The sequence below is a fragment of the Crocodylus siamensis genome, chromosome 1 (genome assembly GCF_052110815.1).
Source record: "Crocodylus siamensis isolate JL-2025a chromosome 1, ASM5211081v1, whole genome shotgun sequence".
NCBI lineage: Eukaryota > Metazoa > Chordata > Crocodylia > Crocodylidae > Crocodylus > Crocodylus siamensis.
Window position 1 is genome coordinate 197,413,059 of NC_143395.1, and position 22,424 is coordinate 197,435,482.

The 22,424-nt window shown below is 43.8% G+C and overlaps 1 protein-coding gene across 2 annotated transcripts in view; it reads left to right on the top strand.

Annotated features, from left to right (window-relative positions):
• The window catches only part of RALGAPA2 (Ral GTPase activating protein catalytic subunit alpha 2), a 359,228-nt gene that overhangs the window by 208,154 nt on the left and 128,650 nt on the right, over positions 1–22,424 (top strand). For both annotated transcript variants that reach the window (XM_090051969.1, XM_090051977.1), the window contains 5 exons: positions 5,498–5,606; positions 8,751–8,861; positions 10,133–10,201; positions 10,377–10,514; positions 11,042–11,225. In XM_090051969.1, the coding sequence (XP_089908095.1) occupies positions 5,498–5,606; positions 8,751–8,861; positions 10,133–10,201; positions 10,377–10,514; positions 11,042–11,225 (611 nt within the window). The remainder of the gene's footprint in view (positions 1–5,497; positions 5,607–8,750; positions 8,862–10,132; positions 10,202–10,376; positions 10,515–11,041; positions 11,226–22,424) is intronic.

The following is a 22,424-nucleotide window of genomic DNA, read 5'->3' on the forward strand; positions in this document are numbered from 1 at the left end:
CTCCGCACACGTGCCTGGACATGCACTTTGGTGTGGGGCAAATTGTGCCGCTTGGGGCAAAATAACCCTGTCTTGCTCCTCCAGGATCTGCTGCCAGGGGGAGCTAGAGCCTGGGGCCAGCACCTGTGCTGTCCCCAGCAGTATAAAAAGCTGCCCTGTCAAGTAGCTCAGGTCTGCTCACTCTCAGGAGCTTCTGGGGCCCAGCCAATTGGTACTTGGGAACACTACCCCTTGTGCCAGCTGGACTGCTGAAGCAGCCCTGAGAGTTTCCTGCACCTTTTACCCACTGCAGGAGTCTGGCAGTGGGGGCTGCTGCCTGGCTGTGACCTGCTGCGCACCTGCCAAACCTGGGTGGGGACTGCACAGCCAGTAGAGGCATATGCCCCTCTGAGCCAGCTTCCAGCGGGCTGTGGCTACAGAGTTGGCCTTTGTGTGGCACTACTGCCATGTGTGCCCCCTGCCTGGCCATCTGGGTAGCTATCACCCAGAACGTGGTAGCCTGCTTTGAACTGTCAAAGCGTGTCCTTCTGGCCCCAACTGGCCAGGAGGTCAGTCACCTTCAGCTGGGTCCAAGGTACAAGCTCTGAGCAGGCTCCTCTGCCTGGGTCCTTCCACTTGCCTCCCTAGCAGGAATTCTGGTGTTCCCTATTTGAAAACTGAAAAATTCCTGATAAAAAAAATCCCAAAGTCACTCTGTAAAATACCCCAAAATCCATATTCCTCCACAATTAGAACAAAAGACCACTACAGAGAGAGAGTGAGAGACAGAGACAGCAGTCAGTTGGGCAATATTTTATTGATATCTCTACAGTGTTAAAGCAATTTGGAAGCCTACCAGTGTCTCTATCATCATAATGAAATGAATTCTAAATACTTATATGTTTAGCTGCCCCCCACAGGGGCTACATCTCCCCCAACGGGGTCCACAGGGCCCCCTGCAGGGCCCACATGCCCCACCCACACTTGCTCCCTCAGCCCCCTGAATTGCTACCCTGCCTGGCCCCAGCTCCTACAGCCAGCCCAATGGCTGCCCCACCCCAGCTTGCACCCCCAGACCCCGATGGCTGCCCTACCCGGCCCACCCCCTACCCCTTCCCCCAGATCTCCCAATGGTTGTCCTGCTAGCCCCACTCCCTGCTTGCACCCCCAGCCCCAATGATGGCTGTCCCCCACCTGACCCCAGCCTCCCAGCACTTAAAAAAAAAACCAGAACAAACAAAAATCTTCATGCTCACCTTGCAGTAGCAGGGGCTGTGGGGGATTTGGGGCCATGTGTCAGAGCCCCCCCCATTCAGCAGGGGGGCAATGGGGCTCCCTGCTTGCCCCCCACCTGTCCCCCTGCCTGGCCCCAGCAGTCCAGGACTCAAAAAAAAAAAAATGCCCCATACTCACTGGCAGTAGCAGCTCCTGTGGGGGTCACTGGGGCCTTGTGGCAGAGCCCGCCTCCCCCATGCAGGACGGGGCAGTGGGACCCTTCCCTGGCTACCTGGCATCCACACTGCCACTGCCCCATCACACTGGTGCAGCCAGAGTCAGCAGGGCACCGTGCAGCTCCACACACTCTCAGGCAGTTGGGGGATACTGCAGGTGTCACCCAGGCCTTGTGCGGCACAGGGGGCTCTGCCAGGGGGCTCCAGTGACCCCAACAGCGGCTACTACTGTGGGTGAGTGCTGGCTTTTTTTTTTAATTGCCAGGATGCAGGGGCCAGGTGGGGCAGTGATTGGGGCAGCTCAGGGATAAGGTAGTGGATTGGGCTAGGCAGGGCAGCTATTGGGCGGGCTCAGGGGGCAAGATGGAATGGGGCCGGGGGGCAGAAATTGGGGAGACTCAGGGGGCAAGTGGGGGATGGGGCTGGGTGGGGCAGCCATCAGGGGGTCTTGGGGGGCAGGCAGGGGATGAGGCTGGGTGGGGCAGTTATCGGGGGGCTGGGGGAGTGAGCAGGGCCAGTAGGGGTTCCCCTATGGCCCCCTCCCCACTCCTTCAGGCCCCCCACCCCCTACTTACTGGCAGGAGCCCAGGTCCAGCTCCCTGTGGCTGACACGCTGCCTGCCCTGCATGGTTCAGCACTGAGGCAAGGGCCAGCCATAGAGACCCTCTGGCCGACTACCGGGGCATCTCTGTGGAGAACCAAGCCTCTGGTTGCCTCAGGGCATGGTTCCATTTTTTCCCCTGCAGTATTTTTGGCCCCGTGCTGCAAATTTGTAGTGCAGGGAACCTTTTTTTCGTTCCCACAGGTGCGTCTTGCAGCATCTCAGAGGGCTTTGAAACGCTGCAAGACACGTGTGCACTCGTGTGACTGTGCCCATAGATCCAGAAGTTACCAGATCTTACCAGCTAGTATATCCATTGTTCACTTTGAAAGGTTTCTTCAAATATTCTAAATGAAAGGAATCACTAAACAATACATGTAAATGATAGTGTGTATGTTCACTAACAGAGAGCAAAGTTAAGAAAACAAACCAAAAAACCATATATACCTGTGCTGAAAAAATGGCAGCAGGGAACTTTGAACTTAAGCTCATTGGGCGTGTTTTATTTCAAAGCGCACTGCCACCATTTTGTTGGCATGGAGACACACGATGATGCTGATATACGTGATGCGCAGGGCTGCCAGAGCACATCAATTTTGGTGCTCCAGCAGACTCAGTTGATTGGATTTCCAGCATGTCAGAGCAGGCTCCCCACATGTATGTGGAAGCCCTATGTGTGTATGGTTCAGATACCCCTCTACAAAGGATCCATGTGGTAATTAGCCCCCACTTGTGACTGGAACCAGGTGTTCTTGTCACAAGTGCTGGAATTCTCCAAAAATATATATATGCAAATGAGGCACAGGACAACCTGATTTGGCTCCACCTCATGGAGGGGCTCCATTTGGTGGTGTTTGACAGACATTTAAGGCTGGTGAAGCAATAGAAATCATTGGGAATGGGAAAGAAAGGCACAGCTGAGCTGTCAGAGTGAAGAGGAAGTTGAACCACTTTCATTGTAGTGGCTCACCATGTATTTAATGAGGTATCCTTGTATGTGAATATAAGACGAGGGGCTTTTTCCCCAAGGTGACTGTGGGGGAAAAAAACTCACCTTGTATTCTGAAGTAGCTGTAGAACTAAATTCCTGCATGTTCATATTAAAGGATCTGATGACAAGAATGCCAAATAGCAATCATAGTTACAAGTCAGAGAGAATACAAGATTTCGAGTATAAAGAAAAACTGTCATCCGTACTAGGAGTGTGTGAAGTAGGCCCTACTCTATTCGGATACGGCCCAAATCGGGGACGCTGATTCCAATTAGTTGATTCGGATCACTGTCCCTGATTCTATTTGACGGAATCCAAATCTGAAGATAAGACGAGGGGCTTTCTCCCCAAGCTGATTGTGGGGGAAAAAAACACAGACACAGCTTTAAAAGTTTTTTCTGCGTATCTCGAGGTACCAGCACAGCTTGTGAATTTTGCAATGCTGGGGCAGATGAAGCATCCCACAGGAGTGCGGGGGGGCCCTCCAAGTACTGCTGGTCCACTTCTGGGTCTGCCATGGTCCGTGCAGGGGGGCCCCCCCGTTCCCCTTCTGGCTCAGTGATCGGCTGCAGGGGGACCACGGGTGCCCCCCCAAACACAAGAGGCACCAGTTGCTGAGCCAGGACAGCTAGGGTTGCCCCCCATGTGCTCCCTGGCAGACCTGGAAGTGGACTGGAAGTGCTTCTGGTCCACTTCTAGGTCTGCTGCCGAGCACGCTGGGGAGCCCCTTACACTCCTGTGGGACACTCCATGTACCCCAGCATCGCAGCAGTCACGACCTGCCTGCTACCTAGAGGTATGTAGAAATACATTTAAAGCTGTGTCTATGTCCAAACCATGGAATCTTTCCAAATCTCTCTGAATCAATTCGGAGGGTTCCAATTCGATATGGAGAAGTTAAAGGGTCCTCTGATTCGATTTGGAGATTCAGCCACTGAATCGGGCCTAATCTCTGCCGAATCGAATCAGGGACCGAAGCTTTGCACAGCCCTAATCTGTACCAGTAACTATGTTATATATGAACTACCCCTAATGCCTGTTCTTCCATGAAGAAAAGGAAGTTTCTCAAAAAACATCCAAGGCTTGCTTTGGAACATCCAAAATGGTACTAGTCACACTGTGTGCTTATGCAGTTTCACTGGGAATGAAAACCAGCCAGAATCAGCAAGCTCAGGCATTATGTAGAGCTACATCAGTAGTTGTAGGAGGTATTGTAAAAGGAGTGGTTTAAAAACAAGCAGCTGTGATCAGAAAGCCAACGATGTGTTGAGATAGTAGTTGACAGTTGTTTGCTCCGATATCCATTGGAGGTCCTGATTGTTTGCCCAGATATCTGTCTTAACTTTCCTGTTGGTTTTTTAAATGCTATCTTAATTTATCGTTGATGTTTTTGCTGATATTATGTTTTGTTTTAGATGATGTTATTTAAAGAGAAAGATGCAGCTGTAGCCATTAGAGTCATGTCATATGATAGAAGTATAGCCTTCTGGGTATATCTAAACTATGCTTCATTCCACTCATGTAGACATGCCCGAGTTTGTTTTAAACTAGGTAATTTTGGTACTCCCGACAGCGTAGCTGTGGTATCATAGTGTCCAACAGGGGTTAACTCTCCAAATATTTACCCAGCTTCTTGAGCGAACTTTCGAGCTCTTGCTGAGCCCTGGGCTGCCACAGGTATTCTGCTGCTGAAACCCAAGATAGCTAAGTTAAAACTAGCACAGGCAAAACTACACAAACTGCAGTCACTGCAGAGAAGATAGATCCCCTGACATTGTCATGTGCCTGGGGAGGAGAAGGAAATACATCTTGGTTATAATCACTCTCTGTAGTTCATTTTTATTTTACCAGCTATTTGTTATAAAAGGATAGAAAATTCCCAAGGAATATTTGGCAGAAAGTATGTTTTCCTGCCTTTCCACAGTCATTAGAGGTTTTGATAATACCTGCTTTGCTTTGTAAGGAGTCTCTCTAAATATTTGAGGAGCTCTCTTCCTTTCCCTTCTCCTTCCAAAGTTGCTGTATTTTAGGGATTACAAGAGGTTAGAAGGGAGAGTGCTCTGGCTCAGTGGGCCTTTTCTCAACCTTACTAGCTGACAGGGAAATTTAGGGATGGGTTTTTCTGAAGTGATCAGCATTGCCCTAAGTCTGCTCCTATTGAATCCACTCCCCTATTCCTCAATAGAATGAGTTAGCCCAGTTCTATATATTTCTTTAAAATCCCATCTAGGTGTTTAGGCTCCATGACCTGTTTAAAATGTTTTCATTGTCTGTTGATGTTCTATATTAAAGCTGCCTTTCTGATTCTTTCTTCAATTAGCCATAAAATCTTCTGTCAGTGTGAATTGGCTTGTAGTTTCTTGTTGAAAAATGGTTGTGAAGTCTTCTAAATATAGTTCAGAAAGTAAAAAATGCTAAGGAAGAGGATATGGTTGTAAGTTCATAACTAAATTGGGTTTTTTTGTTTGAAAAAAGGTGTATAGCTGTTTGCTGTCTTGGAATTTGGATATGTGAAGAACTAACACAATGCACAAACCACGCCCAAGTGAAGGATGCAATAAATGTTATAGGTGTGACACTAAAGGTATTAAAATGGAATATATCTATGATTAACAGATGGAAGGTGTATGAAAATATTACTTGGAAAATTCACCAGTTATGTACTTAAATGCTTTTCTGACTCAGGATCAAGATGAGTGTTGTATTCTTGCATTCTGATGATTGATTCTTCTGCAAAAGTGTGTATACTTTTCAGTAGGTTTAAAATATTCCATGACTGCATATTTGGCTTTTAAATATTTGTTAAAAAATGAGAGGAATTTGCTGTGCATGGAACTGCTCAGCAGTTTTTCCTTCCTTGAAGTTTTTTTTAAGACCCCTCTATATGTTTTCCAGCTGCACCAAAGACATAAAAAAAAGAAAAGAAAATGCACAGATATGATGAGTTGGCCACTCTGTTGCTGGAGATACTTAAGGTTAAATGCAAAGAACATACTGAAAAATAAGTATTTCCCCATCATCCTTAAAGCACAGCCCATGTGTACACAATTGAAATGAAATTAATGAAATGGTTTTACTTCAAATTTTAGTGAGGGAAGTGAATGAATCATAAACATTTTTATCCTTGCACAATACAGTTGCTAACTAGGTACAACTTCTTTGACTATGCTAAAGACGTGTAATGAAGGAGTAGGACTTTGTTAAGGAATAATACGTTCCTGCTAGTCTATAAATGCTCTGGCTAAGATGAGGCATTCGTCTGAAAATAAGTTTTGATGGCAGGAAGGAGATTCTCTGAGATAGTGTTGTATGACTTCAGGTATCACTCTAAACAATTGGTAATTAGTAGACTGGGGGGGCGGCATGATTTTACTCAGTGTAACAGATTTGGCATAAGTATTAAGAAAGTGTTTGCTTATAGTAAATAGAATGAACTCACAGGTGTTTTTAAATGCTAAATAATATTATTTAATAAATCTGCTGACACTTTTTACTAATGTGTTATCAGTAAGTACCATATGTACTTGACTCCAAGACAACTGTGAATTTAAGATGACACCCTTCCCCCCATTAATTAGATTCTATATACATTAAATGTATAAATTTGTTATAATTTAGAGACCTACTTAATTCATGGTTTCATGGAAACCACGAAAGCCAGGATTGTCCATGAAATCAACAACAACAAAATTAAAATTAAATGCTGGGAGGTCCTTGATGCCAGGAGGGGAAAGCACTGGCCCGAAGGGCAGCAGACAAGATGGCAGATGCCCCTTCATCTCTCCTTTCCCCAGTGGGGCCTCTCCACCAATCAGTGCTGAGGGGCAGGGCCACCATGAAATGCCTGCAAAATGGGCTTTGCACACTGCAAGCAGGCTATAACAAACCCTTTGTCTCACCACAATTTAGGTAGGTCCCTAGTTATAATTTTCCATGTAAATTATTGGAGGGTTTTCTTAAATTTGTCCCCCAACCCCCACTGCTGCAGAGGGGAAAGTGGGGGGGGGCAGTCAGGACACTGGTGGAGGCAGTGGGGGGCCCAAGGTAGGGAGGGAGGGTGGTGGGGGTAGGGAGAAAGGGAGGGTGCCCAAGGCTGCAGGGGATCAGAGGCAGGGGAGGGGGCAGCAAGCAACAACTGCAGCTCCAGCCCCAATCCCAGGTCAGGATCAGAGCCAAAGTAAAAGCAACTGCCTCCCCCCTTCCCCCACCCCCCATTTCATATTCAGTTCTAAGATGAGATTTTTTTTCACCCATGTTAAATGGGGGGAAACAGTTATCTTGGAATTGAGTCAATATGATAAGCAAGCAAAGAAGAAATGGAAATCAACCTACATATTTTTAAATGATCGCTCAGTGATAATCTTTATTCTTAGCATGTATCTTTACATATGCGTGCTTGAAATTTAATGTTTGCAGGTCTGTATTGATAAATACAAACCAAGAAGTCTAAATGCCTCATAAGAGCATGAAGCATGATTTAAAAGAATTTACTATGTGAAACCATTCTAAATTCAAAAAGTTCATACAAAGATTAACTTCTCACAGAAACAGATTTGGGATTATACTTTTTTAGTGATGGTATTACTTATTCACATAATAATGGATTCTATATTATGTGTTTATTCTAATTGTAGATGGCACAGGTCATAACATCTGTAGTTAAGCTTGTCTGATGCTTTCCTGTGTTTTCAGTTGATTGCCAAATCGTAACTATTAAAACTGAAATTGACCCATGCCTGATATCTGCTTGTGACTAATTTATTTATTTATTTATTTAAAGATTTCAGTTAAAATGATTCAATTGTTCCCAAGAAAGAGAAGGGGAATGTATGTTGTTTTATCTGTGTTAAAAATAATATAATTGTTTCCTGAGAAGCCCAGTTCCAGGAGTACTTCGCTTTTTTAGTCAGAGGAGTAGGTGTCAGGAATGTGCCATTTGTTACCTTGGCAAAAATGTATTCAGCTGTGGTTAAATTCTAAGTTTTTAAATGGATCTAGTCTACCCATCCTCTGTGGTGACTTGTTAGAGTTTAGCAGTTAATTCCCTGAAGATTTCAACTACATTGAGCATGCTTTGTCCCCTCAGAGACTTTACCTGGCAACTATTGGCGCTTGTACACATACATTGAGGCTGCTCTGACGCGCTGTAATAACAATGTGTCAGAGTAGACTCGATTAATCAAGTCTGCTGGAGCTTGGTAATTACCACACTCCAGCAGATTCTAGTGTCACATGTGTCAGCATCCCCATTCTGAAAAATGGCAGCAGGAGCACTTTAACTAAAGCTTGCTCACTGAGCTTTAGTTAAAGCGCCCCAGCCACCATTTTTTAGCACAGAGATATTAATACATGTGACTCTCTGGATGCTTTAATTAGAGAGGCTCTAGACGGCCTCCCAACCCCTACCTCCCACAGCACGTGTATCAACGCCCTCATGTTTTTGCATATACCATCTCTACAATATGGCTGTGCAAGGTTCTGCATACAATAATATATGACCATGTAATATAATGAAGAATATACACAACCAAGCCAAGTTAAGGCTACACTGATAACCTTCAATTTTCTTATTCCCTAGCACTGAGTATTGAATTGTGCTACTTTGACAATCTTTTACTGTAGTTTTTATGGATCTCATGCTTTATAAAATAGAAAAGATTGTGGCACAAACTGTATGTAAATATTTTCTTCTGATATGGTGGTACTTAACTTTTTTTTTCTCTTACAGTTTTCTAATAAAATGGTAGCTCAGATAGCTTGTGATGTTCTACAACTGCTAGTTTCATATTGGGAAAAGATTCAGAAGTACGAATCCTCTCTGCCCCGGAAAATTACTGAAGTATGTCTATCTCTTAAAATACTGGGAATGACCAATACTGAAGTTCTGTATTACTTTTTAATAAAGAAATTTAATTGCATTTAATTTAACTCTAACTTCCGTTGGTCACTATTAAGAGAGGTGTCTGTGGTAGTTCCTGGAACGTGATTGTTTTTTCTAGCTTGCACAAATCTCTTCTGAGGATAGAGTAATTGGAGAATAGAACCTTGGACATATATACAATGTGATGCTGCGGCTAGTAAAGCAAGCAAAATGCTGGATTGCATCCATAGATGCCTCTCAAGCCAATCCGGGGATGTCATTCTCCCCTTGTACTCAGCCTTGGTGAGGCCGCAGCTGGAGTACTGCATCCAGTTTTGGGCTCCACAATTCAAAAAGGATGTGGAGAAGCTTGAGAGTCCAGAGAAGAGCCACGCACATGATCAAAGGTCAGGAAAACAGACCATATGACGACAGGCTGAGAGCCATGGGGCTCTTTAGCCTGGAAAAGTGCAGGCTCGGGGGTGATCTGATGGCCACCAGTATCTGGGGAATCGTTTGTTCACCAGGGCGCCCCAAGGGATGACGAAGTTGAGAGGTCATAAACTACTGCAAGACCGTTTCAAGCTGGACATAAGGAAGAATTTCTTTACTGTCCGAGTCCCCAAGGTCTGGAACAGCCTGCCTTTGGAGGTGGTTCAAGCACCTACACTGAACACTTTCAAGAGCAAATTGGATGCTTATCTTGCTGGGATCTTACGACCTCAGTTGACTTCCTGCCCTTCTGGTGGAGGGCTGGACTCGATGATCTTCCGAGGTCCCTTCCAGCCCTAGTGTCTATGAAATCTGTACACATGCTCTGGGGTAAAGGGGCAGGCACTTTAATTAGAGCAGCTCCAAGAGCCACTGTGATTAAAGTGCCCACAGCATCACATGTATTCAGCGTCCTATGCTTCAAAATGGCAGTGGGGGTGCTTGAACTAAAGCTCGTGTGACGAGCTTTAGTTCAAGCACCCCTGCTGCCATTTTGAAGTTCAAGGATGCTAAACAGACATGACATGGTGGCTGTTTGAGCACATTAATTAAAATGATCAGATAATTAATCAAGTCTGCTCGGACACATGCTAATTAGCACACGTTGGAGCAGATATCTGGCATGTGTATAAGTGCCCTTTCAGTTTAGTTCAGGCATCTTTTACAAAGTCAGAGGTTCAGGCCCTGTGTACTTAATTTAATAAACAAAATGTCTTTTTATAATTTTGTATGTCTGAGGATTTGTTTCTTTTACACAGATCCTTGTGGCCACTATTGCATTTTTATTGCCTAGTGCTGAATACTCTTCTGTGGAAGTGGATAAGAAGGTATGTGGCTTAAAGCACCAACCTTGTATTTGTTTGTGTTATTTGTGGTACTTACTGAATGGAATGCTTTAATCCTGAATCTGTTGTTTTTAACTGTGTAGCTAATGAATGCTTTAATGTTTTCGTGAATTTGATGAGTCCTCCTTGCATATTGTTTTTGCATATTTCTGTTTAGTTTATAGTTTCATTATTACTTTGCTTGTTGGATTGGTGTATGGCATTACCACTGAAAACCTTACTAGAGCCAGCCGCTGTTGGAGTCCTTGAAGATCAGCATTCATCCAAAGCTCCATTATTGGATTACATATACAGGGTAACTATGAAAGATCAACAACTCGTTATGATTCAACCTAGAATACTTTTATATCCTGATAGGCACAGAAGCACCATTTAGCTAGAATTGTGGAAGCATGGGCAATGAAAGCTGGAAGCATTGTCAGAGTGTAGAGACGAGACAATATCTGAGTAGCATATAAGAAGTCATAGGGTAAGGATAAACTATGTAAGGTTTTGAAAGGCAGGCAAAGTAGTTCGAAGTTGATTTGATGGAGATGCCAGACCCTGGGATGGGATGAAGAGTGAGCCAGGAAAATGATCTTTGCAGCCATGTTTTGACTTACTGCAGTTAGAGTGAGTGAATTTAGCAAGGCTAGGAGAGCACATTTTGCATTTGTCAAAGCACAAGATGATGATGAGATTAGCATTTCCTAGATTATAGCATATGCTGCTGTAGTAAATAATCAACATCTTTTGTAAGTTTAACTCCTCACAACATTTGCCTTAATTGATGTCTTTATGTACAGTTTATTTCTAGTACTGTTTCTTTTTTTATTCTTGTAGGTTCTGCACTGTTGTGTTTATGGCTCGAGCACATATACACAACAAAGCCATTATATTTTGAGTCTTGCTGATCTCTTATCTAATGACTATGATCCATTTTTGCCATTGGGAAATGTCAAGACTTCTGAGCTGGCACCGTCTCTCTCTTCCACTGATTTGGGTAATCTACTCACTGTTGCAGAGGGTAAGGAACTCCACAAACAGCTGCTTGCCAGTTGCCAGCATTTCCCTATTTAGCAACTGAAAGATATACTAGAATTCTGTGTAGCTTGTACTTATCACATGCCCAGTCCTGTACCTAACAAGAAAATATTGAGGTTGAATATATAGTCAGGATCAATTTATATAGGTGTATTCATTATAGATTTATGCGTCTTGCCAGTCACTCATTTACAGTCCTAAAAGGAGCCCTCCATTAGTAGTAAATATGTCTTTATTCATCTTAGTGGATATTATTAATTCATACAGATTAAATTGATTTTTAGAGCAGTGCAACCTTTCATTTACTACCTTACATATGCAAAAACATAAGAATTAAAAACATGGATGCACTATAAAGATGTGCATGATAATGCTACATTCAGTATAAGGATGTGCCAGATAATGGTAGACTTCCTGTGGTATCTTGACATGCAGTACTCTGTGCTAGTTACTGGAACACATTTTTATCACTGTGTAATGTTTTCTTTTTAATCCTCTTGTGCCTGTGGGGTTTTTTTAGTTTAACAAAAATGTTATAAACATTAAAACCTGTTGTTCTGTGCACATTTCTTGCTAAGTGGGTACATTTTGTGAAGAGCAGAAAGATAAAAATAGATACAAGGTAGATTGGTCATTTAGGTAGAACAAAATGTTTCTCTTCTTGAATATGTTTGTGCACATCCTGTTTGGCTTGTCCAAAATGAAACGGGTACAGAGAAGGGCTGCAAGGGTGATTGGGAGACTGAAGAGCCTTTCTTATAAGAAGTTTGGCTTGCAAAATGAAGGCTAAAAGAGTATATGGTTGCTTTCTGTCAATACCTGAGAGGGGAAAATACCAGGGAGGGAAAAGAGCCATTTAAGGTGAAGGAAAAAGTGTGGCCAACAGCAAATGTGTATGAATTGGCCATTAATATATTTAGGCTGGAAATTAGAAGGTTTTTAACTATCTGAAACAGCTTCCCAACAGGAGTAGCACAGACCAAACATCAAGCAAGTTTTAAGATAATGCTTAATCAATTTACAAAAGGGGTCATATCATGGAGGGCCCTTCCGTGTGGAGGTTTCTGTTTTTTTTTTTCAGTCCTCAGCTGCTTTCCACCTAATGTTTAAAAATGCAGGAAATATCCCTTTCATTTGTTACATGCTTATTACCTATTGTCTCACACACCTTTGTTAGATCTGGCCATATCAATATAGTAGACTTAAGTCAGAGGAAAATAGAAATGTTGCTGTTACAGCCGTTATAGTAGCAATAGGCATTGTAGGAGCACTCAGTGTATATTGTTCAAATTATAATACTAGGATAGGCTGAAAATAAAGTATTATTTTTATAAGGTAACTAGCTGCAATAATTAAAATAAGCTAAAACATTAAAATTATTGATTTTTTTTTTCCTCACCATTTGAAAACATGGCAGCTTGAACTATTATTTTTATATTACCATATTCACTTGAATCCCAGACAAGGTCTTTATTCCCCATTCAACTTGGGGGAAGAATAATCTTTGTCTTGGATGTAAGTACAAGTGGCAGAGGGAGGGGGCAGCAGCTGCCACTCTGACCCTGAACCCAGAGTCGGAGTGGCAGTTGCTGCCCCTGTCTCTGCTCCTCTACCACCACTGCTTACCTTCATGTTGCAGCTCCAGTTTTGGTTGGCGCCCCACTCTGGCTCAGGGCATGAGGTCCTCACCTACCCATGCAACAGTGGCATCAGTGGCAGCAGCTCTGGCCCCAGCTTTGAGGCCATGTCCAGAGTTTCTGCTGCGGCAACCTCTGCTGTGTGGCTGGCTGGGGGCTGGAGGGAGCATGTGCTCTGTGCTCCATGTTGTTGGCCAGAGCAGGGCCTGAGCCAGAGTCAGAACTGCAACAATGTGGGGGACAGGCACCAGGAGATGCAGGAGGGAGAGTAGTGAGGGGTATGGGCAGGCCACTTGACTCCCATGCTGCCTTCCTGCCCCCCAGCTGCTGTTTGCTGTGCTGCAAGGTGGGACCAATTTAAGATGACCCTCCAAAAATTAGATTACCAAAACCATCCCAGATGCACACTTTCCAGGCCAATTGTCTCTACTTCACGATACACACAACAGAGAAAATTAGATTTTTGGATCTTAAATTATAAGTTGTATTGGATTGGGGTAAACATGGTACTTTCCTGAATTAATTAAAACTTAAACATCAATTGGCTTGACCCATCTAATAGCAAAGTTAATGTAGAAAACTAACTCCCCCACCCCAGCTTTGATGAATTCTTCCATTTTCCAACTTATCATGTAGCCAGCAAGCCACCTACTACCCACACTCTCTCAATTTCTCATCTTTTGATCTTTTGTATTTTCTGCCTTGTAATTGCCCACACAGAGTAATACGCACTGGTATAGGATACCTTTGCCTATCTCCCTTGATTCATAGAGGGAGGATAAGTTCTATTAGCTCTTTACCTTTCAGCATTATCATGGAGTCTAAGGGGGTTTTCTCTTTTTGAGGGCAGGCTGCATGAAAATACTCATACAGGAATAATCTTACGAAAAGCAAAGTGTATTAAAATAGAGAAAATGGAAGCAAAAAATTTGTTTTTAGATTTGCAATTCTTAAAATTATGAGACATGTTCAGTTCAGTTGTATATCATGAGAGCAACCCTCCCCTCTCCCCCTGCCTTGCACAAATGCGTTGTTTTCCCTACAGGAATCACTACTGTTTAGAGAAAGGTATCGCCCTCTTCCCCTCCTTCCCAAAACCTTACCAAAACCATCCCAGATGCACACTTTCCAGGCCAATTGTCTCTACCTCACAATACACACAACAGAGAAGCAAATTCGTATGTCACTTTGAAGACATGTCATAGAGAAGAGGTATATTACTGAGCTGTCATTGTTAGCCTTCTTTCAGAAACTTAATGGCATAGTTAATTCACCAGCTTTTACAGGGGTGCTTGTTGGGTAATATCTAGTTTTGGTCAGTTCTTTTGCTAAAACTTGAAGCAAGGTTTGTTCATTCTCTTTGTCTCCATCTACCTCTCTCTCTCCCCTTATGTACAAGGACCCATATTTCTTGCATAAAAAATCCTTGCTTCTTGGACAAGGACCCAGGCATTTTCACGATAGGGTTCAGCTGCGTTTTATGGCTGTGTGTTGGAGTGAACTTGAAGCCTGTCAGGTTTCACAGCACTGAAATAAAAGCTAAATGCTTGACTCTGTCAAATTTTTTTTTACTCATGGTTATTGTAGAGTATGGAGGAATAATGTGTATTACTTCTAACTATCCTATCAGTTTACCCATTTGTTATTATCCTGCTGGAATACCTAAAAGAAACTACAGAGCTGATTCTCTCTCAGTAGAAACCACAAGTATACAGATACTTGGGATTTTCTTCCACAGCAAAAATGGCCACTCCAGGAGAAAACCCAGAGACAACCATATTAAATTGCTCCCAAGAGAGTTTCCCCTGGGAGACTGAATGTCTGTACACTTCCTTTTCTGAAAGAAGCCACAACGCAGTCTTTCAACATACTAAGGTGCTTCACCCCCTGCTTTCTCCCCAGGAGACGGTATCACTTGGGCTGGACCCTACAGCCCCAGGTGAGCAGGGAGCAGAACATGCCCCTTTCACCATCCCCATATTGTGCTGCAAGGAGACCCAGGCTGATCCTGGGCAGTCTGAGTCAACCAATCCAGGCTGCCCTGTGCCTCTGGCATCTGTCTTCAGGCAGACTGAGGGAGCTGACAGAGCATGCTGAGATGTGTGAACAGAGGGCTCCTGGCTGTGCAATGTCAATGCTGCTAGCTCTCTGCTCCTTATGGGCTCAGCATCCAAATATCTGTTCAGACATCTCTAAGTTAGTTTTTTCTATCAAGAAAACAAACCCAGGAGAATTCCACCAGATTATTTGGGTGTATGTATGCATGCAGCCTAACAGAAATGAAACAATGGGAAGTATAAAATATTATCCTAAAGAATACCAAGGGATTTTAGGGAAACAATGGAAAAGGTATTAAGTGGAAAATAACACTCCCCCTCCCCCCCCCTTCCAGGATAGTGCCCACTAGGGATGGCAAAGATTATTCTTTCTAGGACCAAAGGGCATTTTAAATCAGAAAGATGTCACCCTAGGAAATAAATCAGTAAATAAGGATGCTGAATGGGTCATCAGCAAAGACTGAAACTGAGAGACTTAAGCCAGAAAATACGTTTCAGCCAATCAAGCTGTCCCTTCCCACCCAGAGAGAGAGGTAATTGGACTGAAACAAGTTTAACAGTTTGCAAGGAAAGATTAGGACTTAAGTATGGGGAAATATTTCTAAAGACTTGTATTGCTTAAACATTTGGCTTTGAATATTCTCTATCTTGAAATAAAAGAATAAATAATGCTTTGTTTTGAAGAAGCTGTTTCTCTGTGATGCAAATTTATTCTGTCACAGGCTGGGAAAGGGTTTATGGTGCCAAACAGAGTTGAGTCGGTCAGCAAACAGGAGCTATAGCCCAGAGATCCAGTGAGAGTGATAGCTTTATGTGTTTCTACCCAGGTAGGTAGCCAGATGTACTCAAAGGCTCTGAAAAGGAGGTAAAGCACAGCTCATCCATAACTGGCATTCTTCTTCTAGATTTTAATCTGATCTGGACAATAAATTATATGCTGTAATATTCAATATTATGTAACAAAACTTCATAGAGCCACAAAGAATGTTTAAAAGCAATTATCTGTTCAACTTTTTTAAAGATGTAAATCATGGAATAGATGTTAAAGCTATCTACTAAAAGAGGTGTTAGAGCTCACCTCTGGAGGGTGGAGGGAGAGGAAATACCTCACAACCCACTTCTGTTATGTCTTGCAAATGAGTGGAATATGTCTAAACCATTGTGTTGGAGGGAAGGCAGCTACTTTGTGCCGTTGAGGAGGAAAGATATTTAGTAAAGTTCAGTAGTCTCAAAAGCTCCTCTCTTCAAAAGTCCTAAAGAATTAAAACCATGAGATTTATGTTGCCACTGGCTGTTTTATTCATGAGTCCAAGTTCTCCTACATATGCTTTTCTACCATTGTCCTGGATCGCCAACATAGAACTTGCTCCCTACATTCAGTGCCTCATTCTGAAGAGTGTCTTCTTAAAGGCTATCACATTAGCCGGGAGAGTGAGCAAGTTATAGACGCTTATGGCCTCATGTGACATTACAGAAAGGTAATGCTATAGTAGTATTACTATCTGCTATAGTAATCCATGAGGTAGCACTATAATACTACACCCAAAAATTCATTCCTAAATTGGGCTCAGAATTTCATGTAAACCAAATAAATTGTCTATGAAACTCTTTAAAACATCATCAAGCCATGGCCTCATGGAGACTATCAAAACCGTGACCTTGAACAAGCATTCAAACAAGTTCATTTCTAATAATGGAAAGCTAGAAGTCTTAAGAGAGGGAGCAGTATAGGCATGCAGCTGCCCCCTCTGCCCTGCTCTCCATGCTTTCCCCAGAGTGGAGAGCTTTGGCAGCTCCAGTCCCCTCCTACACTGATCTGGGGAATGGGTGGGGGACTTTGCCCTGCTGCTCCACTCCCCTACCAGATTGGACTGGAAGGGGTGCGTTTATTCTTGCAAGAGTTTCTTTCACAGGGGAGCTCCAGAAGGGCCATGTTTCTCTCCAGGATAAATTGAATAAACACCTTTATGCTTATATTTTCTACCAGGACAGCAGTATTTCACTGAGTTACCAGCTGCTTGGTGGACCTAGCCCATAGAACATCGAGGCTTACTTAGCACAATGCAAGCATCATCATTGTCCTGCTTCAGGGATGTTCAGGTATCAGATATTTATAAGGCAGAAATGTAGAGTAGCCCCTTTTTGTTTATCAGATGCTTTGCCTTAGACATGATCAGCTGTTTGCCTGAGAAAAGCAGTACTCCCGTCCTTGTTCAAGCATGCAGCTGAAAGTCCCCACTCCTGCTATCCTAAGTCGATACCTGGATCAACACATAAGACATACTGAAAGAAAGAATGATAACTTAACCAGAACTCTTTAAGAGTTCTATGTAACTTTTTAAAATGTGTAGTCCAAGCAGACACAGATATTCAGACAGAGTTGATCTTGCCTCCATGAGGTACATTTGCATCTACAGCTGGCTTCACACTGGCAATATTGTGAAGAACCATAGTTTTGTTAGAGTAAGAACCTGTTCTTCCTGCAGGCAGAGCCACTTTTGAAAAAGGTGTAGGCTACTCTGCTCCACCACAGATGATAGTGAGACTGGCTTCTCTGATTAGAAGGGCATACTGTTCGGGAACTCTGGGATTCCATATCACCAATTACCAACCTGTCTTGGCCAATATCTGTTCCAACTCTGGGACTGAGGTGTTCCCTTTACTTTGATTATGCCCCTGAGGAAGAAGACAGCTAAAAATACTGTTGTTAATGGTTACATGGCTTTTAAGCAGGGACTCTCTGCTTCATGTGATATATCGGGTAAAGTAGGTAACATACACAGGCAACATTCCCAAATTAAGTTATTCATCATATACCAGTATGTTGTGACTAACCAAGAATATTTTCCCATTTGCTAGCAAGGGCTTGTCTAACAACAGATCTCACACGGTATAGGAAAGATCTTTGGGGATGACCTAGCCTTGTCTAAGAAGGATACCCTGTTTGTTGTCTTCAGTTCTAGAAGAAATATCTTTAATCCTGCCACTTCCACTCTTTTCAGAAGCCTCACCTATCTCAGCAACCAAGAAAATGGGATGTTTAAATACGTATTTGTTACTTGCACTGCATAATCATTCTAACCTCCTGTTCAACTTCAGATATAGGGGGTTTGCATTGCCTGTCCTTCTGAAATTTGTTTGAAACATAGCATGACATAACTACATATCTGAATGTGGGAGAAAGTGCATTCATAGAATTATAAAAAATCAGGATTGGAAGGGACATCAGGAGGTCATCTAGTCCTACTCCCTGCTCAAAGCAGATCATGACCAATTAGATCATCCCAGCCAAGAGTTTGTCTAGCCAGGTCTTTAAACCTTCAGAGATAGAGATGCCATATCCTGTCTGTGTAACCTGTTCCAGTGCTTTACTACCCCCCAGTGAGAAACATTTTCCTAATATCAAACTTAAACTTCCTTTGCCTCAACTTGTGACCATTGCTCCTTGTTCTGTCATCTGCGCCCCCTTCCCCCCCCCCCCGGCTTCTCTTCTGCAGACTAAATAAGCCTAGTTCCCTCAGCCTCTCATAAGTCATGTGCCCCAGCCCCCTAGCTATTTTTGTTGCCCTCTGCTGGACTCTCTTCAATTTGTCCATATCCTTTCTGTAGTGGGGGGCCTAAAACTGGACACAGTACTCCAGTTGCAGTTTCATCAATGCCAAATAAAGGGAAAGAATCACTTTCCTTCAGTCTGCTGGCAACACTCCTACTAACGCAGCCCAATATGCTGTTAGTCTTCTTTGCAATAAAGGTACACTGTTGGCTCATATTCAGTTTACTGTCTACTGTAACCCCAGGTCCTTTTCTGCAGAGCTTCTGCTTAGCCTGTCGGTCCCCAACCTGTACTATTGCATGGGATTCTTCTGTCCTAAGTGTATAACTTTGCACTTATCCTTAGTGAACTTCATAAGATTTATTTTGGTCCAGTTCTCCAAGTTGTCAAGGTCTCTCTAAATCCTAGCCCTGTCCTCCAGCATATCTACTATTCCCCCCAGGCTTGATGTCATCTACAAACTTGCTGACGGTGCACCCCATCCCATCATCCAGGTTGTTGATGAAGATATTGAACAAAATCAGCTCCAGGACCAACCTCTGGGGCACTCCACTTGATACCAGGTGCCAGCTAGACATCAAGTCATTGATTACTACCCTCTGAGCTCAACAATCCAGCCAGCTTTCCATCTACTTTACAGTCTGTTCATCCAACCCATACTTCCTTACCTTGTTTGAAGAATATTGTTGAAGACTGTTTCAAAAGCCTTGCTAAAGTCAAGGTATATCGCATCCACTGCTCATCCTGCATCCTTGGAGCCAGTCATCTCATCAGAAGTCAGTCAGGTTGGTCAGGCATGACTTGCCCTGGGTGAATCTTTGCTAAATATTCCTAATCACCTTCTTTTCCTCCAGGTGCTTAGAAATTAATTCCCTGAGGACCTGCTCCATGATTTTTCCAGGGACTGAAGTGAGGCTGACCAGTCTGTATTTCCCTGGATCCTTCTTCCCCTTCTTAAAGATGGGCACTATATATGCCCTTTCCCAGTCACCCAGGACCTCTCCCAACCACCACGAGTTTTCAAAAATAATGGCCAGCAGCTCTGCAATCACATCAGGCAACTTCCTCAGCACCCTTGTGCATTGTGTCCAGCCCCACGGACTTGCACACATCCAGCTTTTCTAAATAGTCCTTAACCTGTTCTTTCACCACTGTTGGCTGCTCACCTCCTCCCCAGACTGTGCTGTCAGGTGTAGTATTGTGGGAGCTGATCTTGCCTGTGAAGACTGAGGTGAAAAAGGTATTGAGTACTTAATTCCACACCATCTGCCACTAGGTTGCTTCCCCCATTTAGTAAGGGACCCACACTTTCCCTGATCTTCCTCTTGCTGCTGGCAATCTTGTAGAACCCCTTGTTACCCTTCATGTCCCTTACTAGCTACAGCTCCTGTTGCATTTTGAGCTTCCTGATTTCATCCCTGTATGCCTGAGCAGTACTCCTATATTTCTCCCTAGTTGTTTGTCCACGTTTCCACTTCTTATAGGATTCCTTTTTGTGTTTTAGCTAACTGAAGAGTTTCCTGCTAAACTGGTCTTCTGTCCTACTTGCTAGTCTCCTAGCATATCAGGATGATTCATTCCTGTACTCTGGGTAAGGTTTCTTTAAAATACAACCAGTTCTCATGGACTCCTTTCTCCCTCAGACTGGCCTCCCAAGGGATCCTGGCCATCAGTTCCCTGAGTGAGTTGAAGTCTGCTTTTCTGAAGTCCAGGATCCTTACTCTTCTGCTTTCCTTCCATTTTTTCCTCAGGATCGTGAATTAAATCGGCTTGTGCTAGCTGCTGCCCAAGCTACTATCCATTGCTACATTCCCCACCTGCTACATTCTTCCCTGTTTGTGAGCAGGTCAAGAACATAGCCCTTTGCTGGCCTCTCCAGCACTTGTACTAATGGAACATGTTCCTCCTCCTCTGTTGCTAGGGCTCCATATCTGTTCTCCAGGCAAAGGTGGAGATTCTACTTGCTGCCAGAGGTCACAAGCTTCCACCTTTCTGGGAGTCCTATTCCACCTTTCTGGGACTGCCTCTGGCAGTCCTTCCTCCACAGTCTTAGCGGCCTCCTTCAGCAATGAATCAATTAAGTCCTTATGGTGGAGGATGCTTCAGAGACATGCTGCCTCCTCCTATATCTCTCTTGCTTGCTTCTTGAGGGATGCTACTAGGAGGCATCGCTCACATCTCAGGCACTCCCCCACCTGGCTTGGAACCACATTCAGTGATGTGGTTCAAACTTCTAATTCATGTCAACTTCTAAGGCTTCTGCACCATTTCTTTTGAGAAACCCTTCTCATAAGGATATGCTCAGAGCAAAAATAGATTTTAAGTAACAAAACAGTATAGAAGAAGAGGCTTGAGGCATTCTTTATTTTAAAAATGAACAGTATTTTAAATCACAACTGTATCTGGAAGAAGTTGTTGTATATTGTCTGACTCTGCTTTCACTGTGTACCACAAAAACAAAGTTGCCTTTTGCTCCCATCCAGAGTGTTTACTGAAATTAATTTCAGCTAAATTAAGCCACTAATCTCCAAGTTTTCTTTCTAAAACTAAAGGATAAATAGGGCACCTTAACCTTAAAGAGTTTTGACTTTATTTGGGTAGAACTAAGGCGTTTAAGAGGTCTCCTGATTTTCTGCAGCCTTTGGGGAATCAGTGCAAATCCAGTTTGTTAGAATAGATTTAGCCGTGCATGTTTTTTAGCTGGGACATGAGTATTTGAAGATTTCGAGGTTTGCTCTGCTAGAGCTAAAGCAGCATTTCATGCCCTTCTTCCATGTTGTTTCTGTGGTGGCCCAGTAGGGCATGCTCCTGCATTGAACCACCTGCCTCACTGCACCCGACCACCTTCCTGTCTCCAAGTGCCTCCCTGAGGGCACCTCACATCCGGCCAACCCCCTTCCTGGAGCACACCTGCAAGCCTAGGGGTAACACCGCCACCACCCAGAGTCTGGACTGACTTTGGCCCTGTGCCCCCTGGGAAACAGAGGCCTGGTAGTCCTTGAGGGGTATTTGACCCACTGCAAGAACTTGGGGTGCTTGCCTCAGTCTGAAGCACAAATGGTGGTCTCCCATAATCAGCCAAACCAAGGGGACCCCAAATTATAATCTAGACCCTCTCCCAATAAGTCTCCCATGGTAGATACAGAGGAGAATTGTATTGGTTGCAAGGAGTAGGTTTGGAATAGGGTACAGGGTAGAGCAATATCAGAGAAATACCTTAGAGCAAACAGTGGCATGGTAGCCTTTGATCACTCATCTGAGTTACTTCAAGGTTTATATCTAGTTAGATTTCAAGTAGTTTACTTGCAAGTGTCATCCAGAGGCAAGTGGAGAGTCCCTCTGGAAGCAAGCAGTTCACCGAACATGAGTTTCAAGAGAGAGCGAGTTTCAGATGGTCCAGCTTCTCTGAGAGTTCTCATCATGGCTACTGCCCCTCCTCCTGGGCAGTCCTTAACTTATATAGACCTTATGAGCTCATTTACCTGATCCAATGAAGGCCAGCAGCTATTTGCTGCCAGCCAACCAATTTGAAATGCATCACTGGTTGCTGGGTAGACTGGCAGGGTCTCTAGCCCCCTCCCAGTCATGATATTGCTTAGAACAACAGGGAGTTTAAGCCCCCACCCAGGTGTGTGAGGCCAGTCATGTAGGCAGAAGGACCATGTTTCCCCCTCCCTTGGGAATGTATCGAGCTCAGGTTACAACTCGGGGCTACCTGAAGCTGATGGGACCAGAGGTGTCTGCCCTCTGCAGTGACCATGGTAACCAAATTGTCAGATTCATCATCTGCCTGATAGCAGAGTTTGGGAAGAGACAGAGATGGCATTCTGCCATACTTTCCACTGTAAATGTCTGGAGCTTCTGCCCAGATCAGTTGTTTATTATTTTGTTGTCTAGACCTAGGGCTTCCTATGTGAAGACAATTAAGCAAACCT